General features: G+C 39.2%; 1 protein-coding gene across 1 annotated transcript in view; it reads left to right on the top strand.

The window, feature by feature from the left end:
- The window catches only part of LOC126428177 (ubiquitin carboxyl-terminal hydrolase 29-like), a 415,671-nt gene extending 396,801 nt beyond the window's left edge, over positions 1–18,870 (top strand). Inside the window, exon 12 of the mRNA XM_050090091.1 lies at positions 18,075–18,870. Coding sequence (XP_049946048.1) covers positions 18,075–18,226 — 152 coding nt within the window. The 3' untranslated portion in view covers positions 18,227–18,870. The remainder of the gene's footprint in view (positions 1–18,074) is intronic.
- The last annotated feature ends 640 nt before the right edge of the window (positions 18,871–19,510 follow it).

The raw sequence follows: 19,510 nt of genomic DNA, 5'->3' as shown, positions 1-19,510 counted from the left end.
CAATAGACGTTTTTCACAGTAGTGAAGATGAACAAGTGCTCATAACTCTTAAGGTATGCATTTTTTATTTTTTTTTTTGCGTTCACACTACCAGCTCTGAAAGTTGTCTACTCTACACTCTTAGCAACAAGAGCACCAGTACACACATTCCACTGTCAGAGGTGTCAGAACAGTTTTTGCTTGTAACTTTTGACATGTTCATTTCTAGTACCGGGAGCCTTATCTCAAATTGATGCATTTATCCTTCTCCATCATCCTTGAAAGTTCATAACTTCATCACAGAATCACCCTGTATATACATACATTAACAAGCATTGGCGCCTAAAACTTTGATGCACTGTGGAGTCAAGGGATGACGTTTCCAGACGTGGGTTCCTCTGTAAAACATGGTCTACTAAGTCCCCTCTACAGTCTCTAGAAGCAAGTAACATGACTTGTGAAACTAACTCTCTCTCTCTCTCTCTCTCTCTCTGTGTGTGTGTGTGTGTGTGTGTGTGTGTGTGTGTGTGTAAGTAAATAAATAAATTTGGTTTGGCCTCTTAATGACTACATGAATATCTCTTTCCAGTAGTTTTTCATTCTTTCCCAATATTTTTCTCTTCTTTCTTCCATCCATACTGCACCTGCATTTTTCTTTGTTTCCTCATGGAAGCCCTTGAAACTTTTTACTTTTGCTCTGAACTTTCCTCTTTCTCCTATTTCTACCTCAGTTCTTTCATTTCTCTCAGGTCTGCTTTAACTTCTTCGATCCACATCATTGATGTTTCTGGTTTCTATCAAAATTGTTAAAAATTCTTTTTGAGTCCTCTTTTCATCTAGCTGTTTTAGGTACCCATAGAATAAATCTTTTCTGTTCCTTAATGTGTATGATATTGGTCCTGTTTTTCCATAAATTTCCTAATTATTACATTGGTGCGTAAGTTTGTAGCATTTTTCTGTAAATTCAGTTATCAATAATATATTCTCCTTCACTATTTACAGCAGTTGACCAATTCTGTGGTAACTTTTTGATTCCATGACTGTAGAAATCACATAGTTTTGAGGTGAAGAACTCATCAAGCCATATTTGGAAAGCATTTTGATCCAGAAGGAAAGTTCATTGAAGGTTGTTCGATAAGGAGGAAAAGGTGAAAATCTGAGTGTGGTAGATCAGGTGCAGAATGACTTCCAAACCCAACTCCTGCATAGAGTCTTTTGTCAGTCTAACAGAATGCAGGTGTGCATTATCGTGGAGTAGCATCTCTTCATGCAGTCTTCCTAGTCATTGTTCTCAGATTGCTTGTCATTGTTCTTAGATTGCATCTACAAGATGTCTCAGTTGTTGACAATAAATATCAGCAGTGATCGTTACACCTTGGGGAAGCAATTCATAGTAGACCACACCATCATTGTTCCACCAGATGCATAACATTATTTTTATATAGATATATATCTAAGAACAAAGATGATGTGACTTATCAAATGAAAGTGCTGGCAGGTCGATAGACACACAAATAAAAATTAACATACACACAAAATTCTAGCTTTCGCAACCAACGGTTGCCTCATCAGGAAAGAGGGAAGGAGAGGGAAAGACGAAAGGAAGTGGGTTTTAAGGGAGAGACTAAGGAGTCATTCCAAACCCAGGAGCGGAAAGACTTACCTTAGGGGGAAAAAAGGACAGGTATACACTCGCACACACACACACACACACACATATCCATCCGCACATACACTGTGTATGTGCGGATGGATATGTGTGTGTGTGTGTGTGTGTGCGAGTGAATACCTGTCCTTTTTTCCCCCTAAGGTAAGTCTTTCCGCTCCTGGGTTTGGAATGACTCCTTACCCTCTCCCTTAAAACCCACTTCCTTTCGTCTTTCCCTCTCCTTCCCTCTTTCCTGATGAGGCAACAGTTTGTTGCGAAAGCTTGAATCCTTATGTTAGCACCAAGACACCATTCCTCGTCACCAGTAACGATACAGAATAGAAATGGTTGGCGGTGTTCATGAGCCAACTAATGGCCAACAAGCAAAGATGCACATATGACCACCCACTGATTTTTGTGATTTTGGCTCAGAGCATGTGGTATCCATACAACCGATTTTTGGATCGCATCACATGCAAATCTTACGTGATGATGGAATGATTGCAGTTCATCACATTTTCCAGTTCTCAAGTACTGATGTGGATTATTGTGGATTAATTTGCTTAAACGATCTTCATCAAATCCCAAAGGTCTTTCTGAATGTGGAGATGCCAAACGATCCCCCTTAAAATGGGAAAACTGTTTTCTTCCCATGTTCTCTGTTGAATGGAATTATCCCCATGCACGAAGCAAATGTTTGTAGCCGCCTCCACTACTGCCACCCTTTTTTGAACTAAACCAGAATATGTTGAAATGTTCTGATTTCTCCACTTGACACTTTATTGTCTAGCATCCACAACTCCACTCACTATCTACATATGACAGAATGGCAATACGTAAACTCCAATAGCAGCAGTAAACTACAAATAAAAAGAAGAAAAAGAAATTTGTAAATATACCTGTAGCAGTTAGTGATGCTCATTAACTTTTTCGTGTACAGTTACTGTTGACCCATTTAAGACATTAATTTCCACCTGGACAATAACCAGGGACTTATGAAACAAACAGCAGTGTGTTCTCATAGCTTCACTAATAACTAAGATAAAGGTATCAGTGCGGTTTTTTGAAATGGACCTGTGCTATTTTTTGCTCCTAGAATTGCAAATCTCAATGAGATAAGTTCAGTTATGTAGATTTTTTGTAGATCTATCACAAAATGGATATTGAAAAAATGTTTGATGAGATAAAGGAAATTATGCTGAACAGGGGACAAAAATTTAATTGTGATGGGTGACTGGAATCCAGTGGTTGGAAATGGAAGAGAATGCAAAACAGTAGGTGAATATGGACTGGGGGAAAGGAATGAAAGAGAGAGCTACCCAGTAGCATTTTGCATAGAGAATAACTTAGTCATTGTTTAACACTTGGTGTAAGAATCATGAAAGAAGGCTGTATATGTGAAAGAGACCTGTAGACTCTGGAAGGTTTCAGATTGATAATGTGGTGGTGAGACAGAAATTTTGAAGCCACATTTTAAACGGTAAGAAATTTCTAGGAGCAGATGAGGACTGCCTATTAACATTGAAGAAATTGTGAAAAGATAGAAAATTAAGGGGATCGGATCTACATAAATAGATGGAACCAGAAGTTCTTGAGAGTTTTAAAGGGAGCATTAGGCAACATTGGACTGAAACGTAGGAAAGGAATACAACTGAAGATGAATGGGTAATTTTTAAAGGATGAAATAGGGATGGCAGGAGATCATCATATAGCTAAAAAAACAAGTCCTAGAAGAAATCCCCGGATAATACAGGAAATATTGAATTAATTAATGAAAGTAGAAAATGCCGCAAGTGAAGCAGTCAGAAGTGAATATGGCTTTCTAAAAATGAGATTGACAGGATGTGCAAGATGCCTAAGCATGAATGGCTCAAGAAGAAATGCAAAACTGTATAAGCCTGTAGAACTAGGGGAAAGATAGTTGGTGCTAATAGGAAAATTAGAGAGATACCTTTGGGGAGGGGAAAAAAAGAAAAGAAATTGGACTAGTGTGAGTAGAACTCGTGCACTGTGGGTTCAACACAAATTTAGTTACGTGTATAGATAGTTCATCCAGCATGAGAATAAAAAATCTCAACAATTTTTGCCAGTTGTTGATATCAATACTGGCAAGATATCACCTTGGGAACTCCAAGACTTTTTTGTGGGGGGATTCATGTGGTATATTTACCAAGCAATAATTTTCAGATTTTTGTCTTTACTTGTACTGTAAAACATTGCTTGTCAAATTTTCATGATTCTAGGTCAACAGGAAGTACTATATACATTTTGATGTGTGAGTTTGCATAAAAAAGTGTGACATATATGGCAGTATATTTTGATTACATTCAGTTAGAGGCTCCAATGTTTTATACCACATAGAGACCATAGACCATAGTATGTGATGTAAATTTCAACATCATTGTCTAACCATTTGTGAAAAAACAGGTTTTTAACAGTTGGATGGACAGACAGACAGACAGACAGACAGACATACGAACGGGTGGATAGCAAAATGATCCTGTAAGGGTTTTGTTTGTTGTGATTGAGGCACAGAAACCTAAAAAGAGAGAGCAAGCAGTGCTCCATATTCAGGCCCAGGCAGGCCAATTGGGAATAACCAACTGACATGTTATTCACCTCCAATGCAGCATAGAGGGACGCTAGTTCATGAAACCACTGTCCTTGTCAGTTTTCTAGAACTCGGAACTGCGACTTTACACTCAACTGACTCCGCAATTGACATCAAGAGGCTGAGTACACCCCATTTCAGTCACCAAGAAAAAATCCCTGGCAGTAACGAGAATCAATCCAGGTTCTCCACATAGCAGCCACACTGACGAGTGAAGTGCAGAGGTGAATGGAGAAGAGAGAATCAACTGTATAAAAATCAGGAGCTCAGATTGCTACACAGTACTAAGCAGAGAAGGGAAAGTAGAATGGTGAAAGCAACATACAGAGTGTCTATTCGGGGTAAACTTGAAGGCAATATTATAGAAGAGGAAGAGGAGGTAGATGAAAATGAGGTGGGAGATATGATACAGTAAGAAGAATTTGACTGACCACTGAAAGAGCTAAGTAGAAACAAGGCCCCTGGAGTGGATGACATTCCCTCAGAATTTTTGAAATCCTTGGGACAGCTGGTCATGACAGAATTGTTCCACGAGGTTTGCAAGATATATGAGATGGGGAAATACCTTCAGACAATGGCGGCTGTTGTGTAAGAGCACAAGAGTACATGAACATCCTAACTTTTGACACCTTGTGGATTTATTGGTTATTTTTCTTTGAATGCTATTAAATGTAATGTAGATGCTGTAAACTGAAATACACAGCACTAAGTCTACCACACTGTGCTACATATTGCTCCTCTAGACATGGCGAAACTTGGGATCAGGGTCGCGAACACACCTTCACTTGTGCAAGTTTCAAGGAGCTTCTGCACTTGCGCAACTGGTGTGGTGTAATTGACTTATGGGTGAAATATTTATGGACTAGATAAACAATGTGTACGGTTCACAGTGTGCGCAACTAGCCCTTACCGTTCAACTACAAGTTTACATCAATGCCACCACATGATAGCACACGGCTTGATGTAAATCCCGCTAGATGGTAGCACTTTCCTCAGATATGCCAATTCCCTTGCTATGTAGTAAAATTAGATTGGACATCAGCATATGTTATAGTTATACTATAGAAAAACCTGTTTTGTGGGATTCTGAATGAGATATATCATATTGAGTTTAGGATTTTATCACACAGTAATCCATTTGAGATGCTGCGAACAACAAAGTATATCATCGTCGATTGTGAGACTGTAGTATTTATTCATGCTTCTGATGTCTGTTGATCGTATGGTGAGTCAGGTTTATTGTGCTGTAGGCTTATATTGTATGTATGTAGGTTGGAACTTGAATAGTGGCAACACTGCTGTGGAGACAGTAGGCAATGGAATCTACGATTGTCGATGATAGTATACGTTGTTGACATAGCTACCTTACCTCCGGGCAAATGGACTCACCCATCCCACATCACCAGTGTGTGCACAATCGAGGGACACACAGTCACTTGTGAGCAGGCGGTCTAACATTGTTTATCTAGTCCATAAATATTTCACCCATAAGTCAATTAAGCCACAGCATTTGCGCAAGTGCAGAAGCTCCTTAAAACTTGCACAAGTGAAGGTGTGTTCGCGACCCTGATCCCAAGTTTTGCCATGTCTAGAGGTGGCTTGCGGAGTATGGATATAGATGTAGACTATGTTTTCGAAACAGGAGCAGTGGAGTTGGATTAAGATTGAATGTACCAGAGGTTGTACAGCACGACAGTGTCATCAAGGTCTTCAAGAGGCATGCGAGGAATCACCATTGCCGCACAGAACAGTGGCACGTTGGGTAAAAGCTTTCAACAGAGGTCGGCAAACTGTGGCAGACATGCGTCGGGCAGGTCGTCCTAGCATCTCTGAAGAAGAACTGCATGCTGTTGTGCGTTAGTCGACAGTGATTGATGCCATACGATTCGTGAGCTCCTCCAAGAAACTGGATTAGCACATGCAACTGTGCTTCGCCTCCTGAAGGAACGCCTGGGCATGAGAAAACTTGCACCACGATGGGTTCTTGATGACTTGATGGAAATGCAGAAATGAATGTGTTATGACGCTGCTCAGACACCTTGGAGTGCTATGAATGGACGCACTTGGAGTGCTATGAATGCAAAGGAGAGGCTTTCTTACGCCATATCGTAACACTGGATGAGACATGGGCCACATCTTACGAGCCAAAACTGAAATGCCAATCCAACGAATGGCATCATTATGGGATGTGAAAAACAGTGCAGGTCTTGTTGTGATGCAGAAATGGAATAATTCATCTGATGTTGAAAAGAGCATGGTCATTGGCTTTTTGGACCAAGGGTGGAAGCATTTCTGAAATGGCTAAATTTGTAAACAGTTCGCATGATGCCATTGTTAAAGTATCCCATGCATGGCAAAATAGTGCTATCAAAAACTAGCACTGAGGCAACTGTGGTGCGAATAGACGTGCAGCTGTTTGGCAGCTGACCACCCAGATGAACCAAGAGGCACTACTGATAGTGTCTTTTCAATGACCATTCATCGAACATTGTGAGTGGTGACTGGTGGCTTTTTCAGCTGAACCACATTTTGTGCTCCTTTGGTCATGAAATGTCTGAAAGCAAACACCCTGCAACAATCGTAGGTGTGTTATAGTCTGGGGAATGTTTTCACGGCATTACCTGAGTAATCTTGTCATTCTGTGAGGCACGATGATCAACACAAGTATTCATCTATCCCTGGGCACCATGTCCTGCCCTGCAAGGAGTTTGTTTTTCCGCACCACTATGGCATCTACTAGCAGGACAATGCAATGTGGCACACAGCTTGGTTCGATGAGAAGCACGGTGAGTATATCGTACTCCTCTGGTCACCAAACTCCCCAGATGTAAACCCAGTCAAGAATCTGTGGGAACACGTAGATCAGGCTGTTTGCACCGTGGATCCTCAACGGAGAAATGTAGTGCAGCTGGCCATCCCTCTTGGTGTCTTCCAGCACATCTTGCAGCGGTCTGCTCTGCAAAAGATGGTTATACGAGTTTTTGACAGTTGGTCCCATTAATGTAACTGGACAGTGTAATATTAGCAACAAGGCTATTAGAATGTAGTCTAATTAAATTTGATGATGCATAGGAAATTAGATCATGATATAAGACAGTAAAGTAGTTGAGCTATTTGATTAGCAAAATCATTGATGATGGCTGAAGCAGAGCAGATACACTCGTAAAAGCAGATTGGCAATAGCAACAAATGCATTTATGAAAATTAGGAATTTTGTTAACATCTAATATCAATTTAAATTTTAGGAAATATTTCCTGAAGGTATTTGTAATGTAGCCTTTAATGGAAGTGAAACAGAGATTATAAGCAGTTCACACAAAAAGAGAATAGAAACATATGAAATGTGATGCTACAGAAAAGTGCTGAAGATTTTAAGGGTAGATTGAATAAGAGATGGGTTAGTACTGAATCAAATTGAGGAAAAGAGAAAATTATGACATATCTTGAGTAAAAACAGGAGACCAGTTGCTAGAACACATCCTTGAGGCACCATTGAATTGTCTATTTGGTAATTGAAGGAAGTATGGGGGGAAACTTGCACAATGGGGCCAACACTTGAATACTTTAAGCATCTTCAGGTGGATGTAGGTTGCAGTAGCTACCCAGAGTTGAAGAAGCTCATACAGGATCGACTAGCGTTTAGAGCTCCATTAAATCAGTCTTGACCACCACAGCAATAACAACAAAACAAAATTGCAGAATAAAAATACATTGAATACTGGAATTTTGTGCTGCCATTGCAGCCATTAAATGGCTCATTATCTGGAAGTGTACTCTGCTTTCCAATCAAACTTGTGCCAGTAAGGCAATAGGCATGCAACATATGTGCTACTCTCAGTGCAAACTTGCATAATATGGAACTGCTGTCTAAGCATTTAGGGTTTGTTATGAGGAATGCTTGCAGTGCACTCACATTATGTAAATCTCCTCCGTGTCCAATCCAATGATTTGGGAATTGTCTCTGCAACTGGTTTCTAGCCATCAGCGAAAAATGTGCCGGACACCCATCGTGTTGATACCACATACTGTTCCTTGTTCCTAAAGGTGTTTCTTCCAATAGCAGACCTAATGTTTCTTGCAGGAATGTGGTGTTCTTCTTACCATTAAGATTTCCTTTGATGAAATAGGGGCCTGTAATTCTGCCTTCCAGAATCCCACACCACACATTCACCGATCACGCTTTTTGGTGTGCAGTTTGCCACAGCCAACATGGATTTTCCGTTGCCCAATAATGCATGTTATGCAAATTAATAAATGTGTCAGCCTTCTGAATCTGAAGTTGAGCCCATCGGCATAATTGAATGCTTTGCATACAATCCGTACCAGTTAATACGGTAAGGGTGATATTTATGCTGATGCAGAATGTGAACAACACTATTGTGGCTCATGCCAGGTTCCCTTGTGATTTGATGCAAACTAACACAAGGATCTCGACTCACAGTGGCAAGAGAACCAATTTCTGTTTCCTCATTAGTAACTTTCCTTTGCCGGATATTTTTGCAGTGCGTCAAAGATCCAGTGGTTCTCAATTTATCATACACATATTTAAATGTACGACGAGTAGGGTGAGTACGTTGACGATATCTTTCAGCGTATAATTCTCTAGCTCTCACTGAATTTCGTTGGCGTTCTCTGTAAGTGAGAAGCATATCGACTTGTTCTTCGAAGGAATACATCATTGATTCGACGATACTAATCTTAGTGTTGTATTGCAAAACTGTCGAATGGTGTTTGCATGTCAAAGGCATGTTAGATGGATATGCCATATTTGGCAAATCTTTACTATTTGCACGAGCACGATATACGAGAGAGAATTGTCAGAGCATGTGCTTCGATAAGTGCTGATATGATAAGGAATCCCACTCAATCCATGATAAGAAGATTGCAGCACTGCATTGATACCAGTGGTCATTGTTTCAAACACCTTCTGTAAATTGATGTTCATGCCACCTTTTCGACCTTTGTTGACCTACAAAGACCTTACGGTTACACATAATTGGATTTGTCTCGAAAGCCGCTATCAGAAAATAAATACCAAACTATACCATTCCATTTGAAAAAACAAAGTTGACCTTCATATCTCTGACGTAATCCCTCCTAGCAACAAAAAACCACCGTCATGTTATGACACCCTTGTCCCATGCAACATTTGTCCCACAAACTTTTCAGCTACTATCATACTTTCACAGTTAATCTAAGTGGCAATAGTTAGTGACTCATCCTCTATAATGGTGTGTTTGAAAAGCAATGCCTCTGAATTTTTAATGTGAAAACTCTTTAAACTTTTTCAACAAAACAAATGTTATTGACATTCTACATTGTTATTCTTCACGTCTACTTATTTTTTCCTCAGTATAGCCACCATGGCGATGAACGTATTTGCCCCAACAAGAGACCAATTTCTTGATACCATCACCGTAGAATATTAGACTGTGTTGACGGAGGCACCACCTCACCTTAAATTTCGGAAACAGATTAAAATCAGATGGGGTGAAGTCATCACTGTATGAAGAATGATTGATGACAGTGATCCAAGCATTGGATTATGTCGCTGCACTCATGTGTGGTCTAGCGTTATTGTGTAAAAGGAGAGGATTTTCCATATGTGGACAAATATTTTCTGTGGATAGAAACCCAGTTACAGCATGCTGATTAGCACACACCAACATATTTATCTTCCACACAACTGTGTTGCACACTACAATTCGGTGCCCTGTAGCAGCAGAGAGCTGCAGGTATATACGAGGCGTGTTTTTCAAGTAAGTACCGTTTGAAATTAAAAAAAGACATACTAAGATATCTCAATAATTTCATTTTTACATGAAAGCCTGTACCTGAATCTACTTTCCTACATAATTTCCGTCAATATTGAGGCACTTGACATAACGTTGTACCAGTTTTTGAATACCCTCCTCATAGAAGTCTGCCGCCTGACTTGTTAACCACTGCATCACCACTGTTTCGACTTCGTCGTCGTCTTGAAGACGCTGACCGCCCAGGTGCTTCTTCAAGTGCAAGAACAGATGGTAGTCACTGGGACTGTACGGTGAATGATCTAGAGATTCCCATCGAAAAGATGTGATGAGATCTTTGGTCTGATTCGCCACATGTGGACGGGCATTGTCTTGCAGCAAAAGGATGCCCTTGCTCAATTTCCATGGACTGTTGCTTTGATTCTGGTGTGACATAGGCCACCCATGTTTCATCACCCTTAACAATTAGTCAATGTACTGACTAAACGTTTGGTTTTGTGCACATCCGTCAATATTTTCAGTACCCAATGTGCGCACAATTTTCGGTAATTCAAGTGCTCGGTCACAATGCCATACAAAACACTACGAGAAACATTAGGAAAGTCATCCCGCAAGGAGGAGATCATAAAGCGTCTGTTTTGTCTCACCTTATTGTCCATTTCCTGCACCAAACTTTCATTAACGACCATTGTTCATCACGCACATTTGTGCAGCCATCTTTAAATACTCTCACCCACTTTCTTACCATTCCATCACTCATAATGTTTTCTCCATAAACTGCACAGATCTCATGATGAATATTGATCGCTTTTAGGCCTTTAGCACTAAGAAATCTTATAACAGCCTGTGCTTCACGGTTGGCGGGACTCACAATTATCGGAGGCATCTTAAACACTCAGTACACAACGTAAACAAGGAAGAATCAGACTGTTATGGCGTCAGTGCGTAGATTAAGGTACAGGCTTTCATGTAAAAATAAAATTATTGAGATATCTCAGCACGTCTTTTTTTAAATTTCAAAACGGTACTTACTTTAAAAAAACACTCCTCGTAGAATGAAGAATACAGATGTAGAATGTTTATAATGTTGGTGGTTTAAAAGAGATTTAATAGTTTTCACCTAAATAATATGGACGTGTTACTTTTCAGCACATCCTCGTACAAACTGATTCTTTAAAAGAAGAAAACAGCAACCAACCACCGTCATTATGCTATTTATTTACACAAATAGCTCCATTACTAGTTTTGAACTGACAGGTTCATCTTCAGACAGATTTTTCACATTTGTATTAAATTTATCCTTTTCTGTAACAGTAGTTGGACAAAAAACAGCCAACAACTAATGTGAGCAATAACGAATGTGTTCAGCCATCTGAAGATGAACCTGTCCATTCAAACTAGTAATGAAGTTATTTGTGTAAATAAAGAGCACTAATGACAGTGGCTAGTTGGTGTTTTCTTCTTTGCCGAGTACCAGCTTATAAGAACTTTTTTATTGGCACTTAATACCAGCCAGTTTCCCAGCATAGCACTTGGAGCATTCTTAATAAAGTATTTATTTTCTAATTTGTCTCATTATGATGGTGCATTGTTGTCACAGACTTCCACCAACTCAGTACAGATTCTACATGGTATTTCACTTACCAGTGAGGTTTTTGATTTCTCTGGCTTCTCTAGCATCATGCTATGGGCCAGTGGTGTGTGCCAGAGCTGCTGACATGTTCTTGTAACAAACAGTAAATCAGTTACGTAACTTTACTTTTCTGGGGTGATAATTAAAGTTCTGTGAGCACTCCTAAACTATTTCAATTCAGATTACACCAATGAAGAAAAGACAGAAAATATTGAAGATAGTGATGACAGAGAAGAGTATATGTGTGAATGTCCAGGTGGTGCCTAATATGACCTGACATTTATTTATGCAACAGATTTTTTAGACTAATGATTTTTATTCTTCTTAGCTGACGAACAAGCATTGGTGTCCCTCTTTTTCCTTTTTCCCTTCAAGACAAATTGGCCTGAGTGTATGTGTGTGTGTGTGTTTTCACAAACTGGTTCACTTCTGCCATGTATGATCTATGAGATTAACTTCACCCTTTACACCAGGCATGTAGACCAAAAGTATCACAAAGATGCTCAGCCAATTCTAGTGGCAGACGCAAGAGAGGCGGTCTGCATCATGTTATGATCTACTGTTAAAGTTCTAAGGATTTACATTCCTAGAAGAGTCAAGCAATATATTGCTTACTCCTATTTATATGTCGTGGAAAGACCATGAAGGTAAAATTAGAGATTTGAGACCGCACAGAGGCTTAATAACAATTTTTCTTCCTGCAAACCATATTGACTGGAACAGCGAAAGGGGGAAGTGACTTTGATACATAAAATACATTTCACCGTGCATTGTAAGGTATCTTATGCTATATAGATGTAGATGTCTGTTTTTGTGGATGTTGTGAAGTGAGGTGCAGTAGCACTCAAAAGTATTTTGCAGAAGTGTGTAATAGAAAAAAAAAAACAGTGGATAGTTGAAATGTGTGTAATTATAATCCATTCAGTACAAAACCTCATTTAGTTTAAACAGTTATTGTGCATCGAACCAGAAATAACAATTCTTCTGGCTCAAAAGTAATTTGTAGGTCTAAGTATGTAAGAAAAAAACAGAGATATTTTAGAATCTAAAGAAAAAAATCAGTCTTTCACTGCATGCCCATGGGCTTGGATCACAGCTGCGGATCTATTTGGCTTTGAATCCACAACGTTTTGTAATAGTTCAACTGGGAGTTTTGACCATTTGTCCAACAAGGCAGCAGCAAATTGAGCCTTGTTTGAGCAGCTTCTATTACGAGCACATCAATACACAATGCGTCCTGAGTGGATTTATCCAGGCTCTGGCTTGGCCACTCCAAAAGTTTGACTTTTTATCTGAAAAGAATTTTTTTAAATGGTCGGAGGTGTGTTTTGAATCACTGTCCTGCTGAAATGTCGAAATACGCATGCGGCATATTCTTTCTCCCAGATGAAATCGTATTTTCTAAAATGTCACTGTGCACGAAACTATCCATTTTGCCGTGTATTTGACCTAGAGGATCAGCATCAGATTCAGAAAAGCATCTCCACACCATGTGCTGCCACAACCGTGCTTAGTGGTTGGAATCTGGTACTTTATGCTGTCCTTTTAGTTTTTGATTGATATATGTACTGCATAACTCCACAAAACATTAGACCATGTTCGATGTTTCTTTGCAAATTCTACCCTGGCATCCCTTTTTTTTTTTAAATTTGTGAATTGTTTGTGTGATGGTTGTCTACCATTTAAATCACCTGCTTCTGGGTGATGTTTTACAGTTGAGACATGTGAGTTCAGTCCATGATGCTGCTCCAGATCATTCCTAATTTGTCGAGCTGATTTTCTTGGAGCCCTGACCTCAGCTAATTGGCTTTTCCTTGCTCCTGTTTTGCCATCGAATACACCCACGTATTAATTGTTGTAGTATGCAATGATCTCTAGCAATGCTAGATTGCCAATTTCCCTTCTTCAAAGCATGGAAAACAGCTTGTTTTATATCAGCTGAGTATTCTTTGTGTTTTTGCTTGCTTCTAGTTATCTCTACAAATAAACAAATACTGTCTGAATGCTTAATTGACAGTAGTTGATCAATACTGTACAAAATGCCTTTCAGCTAAAGGAATACATACTTACATTGTTATTGTATGATCTTGGTCATTTACTAGATACAGAACCACAGTGACTGGAAACTTTTGTTGGAGTGCCACAGTTGTGTGTGTAGCTCTGTTATGAATGCATTCAAATGATACTGGCAACATAACACCATAACTAAAAAATACTTTTGAGTGCTACTGTACATGTCATATGTTGGAAATTCTATAACTGATGCATCACCATCAACTTTTTCATCTTCATATTGATGTACTTTGATCACAAACACAATTCCTCTCCTTTCTTTATTGCCAGTACCTATTTTTCCAGTACTCATTCATCTTCTCTCCATGTTATATTTTCCCTTTTCTGTCCATTTTGTTCACAATTTCTTATCTCTTCTGCCTTGTGAACCTTCTAAATTTAATGCAGTGTGTCCTGAAATTCTCTCTGCAGCGGTGAGCTCCACTTCTCGTGTTGCAGGGCACGTAAGGTTGGCAGCATGCTCATATCGCTGTATAAGCTAGTGGGCTGGGACGCACTGCTAGTGGCTGCAGTTATGTTTGGAGATGGGATCAGTATTATTAAATTAAAACAATGAAATTAATTAATTATATTAATTGCATTTAAATACACTATACTCGCCAGTATCACAGCAGTGCTTTAAGCGTTTTCCTCCTCCTTGAATGTGTAGTTCAACATGTTTACATATATTTGTGAACACCTTTACCAATGTTTCACATGTAACCGAATTCAGATAATCAATTACCTCTGTCTTTTGTTCATATATTGTGTTTGGGTTATTCTGATACACAAATGTTTTAATCGCACCCCAAAGGAAATAGTTGGGCGGAGACAGGTCTGGTAAGAGCAGAGACCTTTCATAATTGCCCTGTCTCAAAAGATTTCATCTAAAAGTTATATGGGATGGTGTTCCGTGTAAGCAGTAGCATTGTCTTCTTGGAAAAATGAATGACTGATCTCATTTTCATTCAGCAGATAAATTATTTGGCAACAATTGGCATAGGAAGTGATGATAGTATCAAAAAAGATCGGTCCTATAATTTGCGCTTATGTTATGACAACCCACACTCTGATTTCTCTGCGTGCAATGGTGTTTCTCTTATGGCATGTGAATTTTCTGATGACCAAATCCGTGAATTTTGGGAATTAATGTAGCCAGATATGTGAAACCTAGCTTCATCAGTGGAAAAGGTTCAATCTAAAATGCAAACTCCACATCGGTTAGCAAATCCCTGAAACCATTCACAGTATGCTGTTTGTTTCACACGGTCCATACAATGTAATTAATACATAGTAGAAATTTTTTATGGATACACCCCAGTTCTTTGGTTACGGCCTTACATGCTGTTGTATAAGAGACTTTCACCTCTTGCAATGATCCCCTCGATGATTTTCTCAAACTCCACAACACGATGTCCGAAATGTTGTCAAGCTTCCATTCTATTAAAATTGTGAGTCTGCCAGTTTGTGAAGCATCATGAACTGGACCTTAAATCACGTACAGTGTCACGATGTGAATGCCTTGAAGCAGCAAAACGCAACCTAACTTGCTGCTTCACATACTCTGTAAAGTTTCCTCTTGCACAGGAAACGTCTTCCATTATAAATGCTCTCTCAGCTATAGTAAGAATTCTCATTACACACATCACAGTTTACACAAGAACTAGACAATAATACAGCTAACAGCTGCAATGCATACAGAACCCTACTACCCCCACCCTACCAATGCAGGTCGATGGGACTACAACACCATCATTGGCATTGTATCGAGAAGGAAGTGCTTCTCTGGGCGGTATCACTAACCTGGTGTCTTGCTGCTTCGGTAAGTCCCTCGTAGCACAGTAGTAGCGCTCAGTCGTCAGGTTCCACGTAGGTGGTGATCCTGCTGAAGTGGAGTGTTTAAGGATGCCAGTTGTTAATTGCCAACAACGTTTGTACTATACTTGTTTTAATACAGAAATTGCTTTGTCACACACATCACAGAATCAGCAATTGCAATATGGCGGCTCTGGACTACGCCGTTATATTCAACCCTTTACACACATTAACACTGTTTTCTGACTTTGCATAATGATAGATACTGCCCACGACACGTGGTGTTCTTGTAACTAATAACTTTACTTTATATCTTGTTGAACATCTGAAATATGCACTTGCGACCGTTCTTTTAGAGCCGCCCCGGTTACTCGACCGTGCATTTTGTGTGGCTCCTCGTGACTGACTCGCGCTGTCTTCCCGAAGGACGAGAGAGACCACCCCACCTTTCTCCCTCAGCCAAGAAGGACACTTCTCTCTGGTAGGTAGACACAATAAAAAACACACAAACACACACACAAATTTCAAGCTTTCACAACTCAAGGTTGCTTCATCAGGAAAGAGGGAAGGAGAGGGAAAGACGAAAGGATGTGGGTTTTAAGGGAGAGGGTAAGGAGTCATTCCAATCCCGGGAGTGGAAAGACTTACCTTAGGGGGAAAAAAGGACAGGTATACACTCGCACACACGCACATATCCATCCACACATACAGACACAAGCAGACATCTGCTTGTGTCTGTATGTGTATACACTCGCACACATGATATGTGTGTGTGTGCGAGTGTATACCTGTCCTTTTTTCCCCCTAAGGAAATCTTTCCGCTCCCGGGACTGGAATGACTCCTTACCCTCTCCCTTAAAACCCACATCCTTTCGTCTTTCCCTCTCCTTCCCTCTTTCCTGATGAGGCAACAGTTTGTTGCGAAAGCTTGAATTTTGTGTGTATACACCTTCAACTTTTGTGTGTATGTTTGTGTTTGTTTGTGTGTCTATTGACCTGCCAGCACTTTCGTTCGGTAAGTCACATCATCTGTGTTTATATAATCTCCAAACCTTCAGCCAACGGGTGTTCAGATTGCTGTTGCTAGGCGGATCTGACATCACATTTGCGGACATTGTGACGGAAACTTGTCTCGGAACACTGTCTCAGATTGTAAGATCCTACTCCCAAATAGTTGGATCCTGTCCCTACAAAGGTTGCACAACATTGGCTCCTATGATTTCATCACTAATACTCCTTGCTGACGCTTAATTGTCAAATGTACGTGTTGCCTTGCTGCTACTGAGCATTACCGATCGCATAAATATGCATAACACTTGGCTTAAACACATGAAGGGAATGCATCTATGCATTATGGGACACTTGCAGGCGAGAGATACGAAGCATCCACTATGGACTGACTTTGCGGACACATGGTATTTTATTCTTGAAAATGTTTCTTTCTGTTATTTTCAATTCTTTGATGATTTTCCTTCCTAGTTATTTTGCTTTTTCTGTAATGCAGCTATTGTTTGTTCTTTTTCCAGAAATACAGAAATATTTGTTTTGTTAGCCTGGTCTCATTCAGGTAGATGTGTCCAAAAAAGATGAATTTTCACCTTGCCATTACTTCTGATGTTTTCTCTATATTTTTTTAGATATCTTCATTACTTCCAAGTTTCCAACCATTTGTAGTTTGTATTCCAAACATTATTTTTCTAATAATCTCCCATCCCATTGTTTAGCATTCACTTGTGTGTAAACATTCGTGTCCCACCATTGTGGTATAGTGTTTTATTTGTTTTTTCCCCCTATATATACATTTCTTGCTGCAGATATTTTTTTCCATCCCATACGCTCCTTCCATATTTTTAGCTTTTACATCTATTGCAAATTTTTCTAGTCCATTCTGCTGTATATTTTCACTAAGATATTTAAATTTACTATGATGCTCTATTTTACTTATTTATGTTCCTATGTGTTCTGGTGCTTTTTTATGTTTGTAGTGAATTGTGTTCTTTCAGTTGAAATTTTGAGACCAGTACTATCCTCACTGTCAAACCTGTAGTTAAATGCTGTCTTTTTTCCCTTGTATATTCTCATAAGTGTAGTCAGCAGCTCATGGTCGCATTCTTGCTTCTCGAGCACGGGGACCCGGGTTCGATTCCCGGCGGGGTCAGGGATTTTCACCTGCCTCGAGATGACTGGGTGTTTGTTCTGTCATCATCATTCATCAAAGTGGCGAGATTGGACTGAGCAGAGGTTGGGAATTTGTACAGGCGCTGATAACTGCGCAGTTGAGCGCCCCGCAGATCAATCATCATCATCATCATCTTCATCTTAAGTATAATGCACTAACATTTTGTGGGTGTGTATGTGTGTGTGTAGTATTCTTATTTCATCATTTTTGAATTGAGATTTCACACACACACACACACACACACACACACACACACACACACACACACACACACAGAGAGAGAGAGAGAGAGAGAGAGAGAGAGAGAGAGAGAGAGAGTGAATATGCTGCTTAGCTAGTAAAGTAGACATAATTCGTCCTGAAAATAATAAGCTTGTTACTAATGTTATGTTTCTTCAACACAGGTCATTATGTCTGTGATGTGTACCATAGGACAACAGGCAAATGGTATTCATATAATGATAAAATGGTTAAAGAAATGTATGAAACGACATTATTTAGTGCAAAGAGACAGAAGACAGGATATATTTATGTGTATCAAAATAAAAATTGTTGATTGATGAAATGATAAGCAACTGGATATTTAAGAAGAATGAACTCTGTTTATACCGATCAGCAAAGGGAGTCTCTTCATTGTGTGTTTTTATCGTTTTTGTTACCATTGCTACAGTTCTGTTTTGTCACTGTTTTCTGATCAGTTACCATTATAAGTCAATTTTGGAATGTTAGGTACTTAGACATTGTTCCCTTCAGTACTTAATTTATTTTAAGTTTATTTTCTCTGTTATATTTGTTGAATGTGGATGCTCAAGATATGTGCAACCATTACACATATTCATCTCTTTTATTTCTTTTTTAAAAATAATTTATTGTGTGAGTATCAAATTTTGTGTCTGCTTTTGTAAATTTTTATATGACTATTATGTAGATATAGATGTAGATGTGATGTGTCAGAAACTACGCTTTTTGTAAATTTTTATGTGATTATTGTGTGTGACTTATGTGCTGTATCAGAACCTGTGAGTTACGTAAATTTTTATGTGATTATTGTGTGCTGTATCAGAGCCTGTATACAGTTTTTTCCATAATGGAATTTACTTTTAGAACTTACTGTTCTGACATTTAAAATACTTTTGTGTTTATTATTACATGTAATAAACTGTACAAAGAAATGATCTGTGAATATACATATACTATTTTTCTAGTGCTGGTATTGTATTTATATTCAGAGAAAAAATTATGAGGAAGTGCAGTGAACTGAATAAAATGTCATGTCTCTAAGTGTATTACTTCTCACTTGTTTGCTATTAGGTGTAGATACTACATCCTGTAGTTTGTGTACCCCTTTGCTCATGCTGTTTGGAATGAGCCTAAGCGTAGCCATTGTGGCCAGATTCCATTTCAATAACATATTATTAGCTGTATTTGCATCATGATGAGAGAAAACTACACTACTAGCCATTAAAAATGCTACACCAAGAAGAAATGCAGATGACGGGTATTCATTGGACAAATATATTATACTAGAACTGACATGTGATTACATTTTCACGCAATTTGGGTGCATAGATCCTGAGAAATCAGTACCCAGAACAACCACCTCTGGCCGTAATAATGGCCTTGATAAGCCTGGGCATTGAGTCAAACAGAGCTTGGATGGCATGTACAAGTACAGCTGCCCATGCAGTTTCAACACGATACCACAGTTCATCAAGAGCAGTGACTGGCGTATTGTGACGAGCCAGTTGCTCGACCACCATTGACCAGACGTTTTCAATTAGTGAGAGATCTAGAGAATGTGCTGGCCAGGGCAGCAGTCGAACATTTTCTGTATCTAGAA

Source organism: Schistocerca serialis, chromosome 12, assembly GCF_023864345.2.
Source record: "Schistocerca serialis cubense isolate TAMUIC-IGC-003099 chromosome 12, iqSchSeri2.2, whole genome shotgun sequence".
NCBI classification, from domain to species: domain Eukaryota; kingdom Metazoa; phylum Arthropoda; class Insecta; order Orthoptera; family Acrididae; genus Schistocerca; species Schistocerca serialis.
This window is presented reverse-complemented; position numbering and strand designations above follow the sequence as displayed.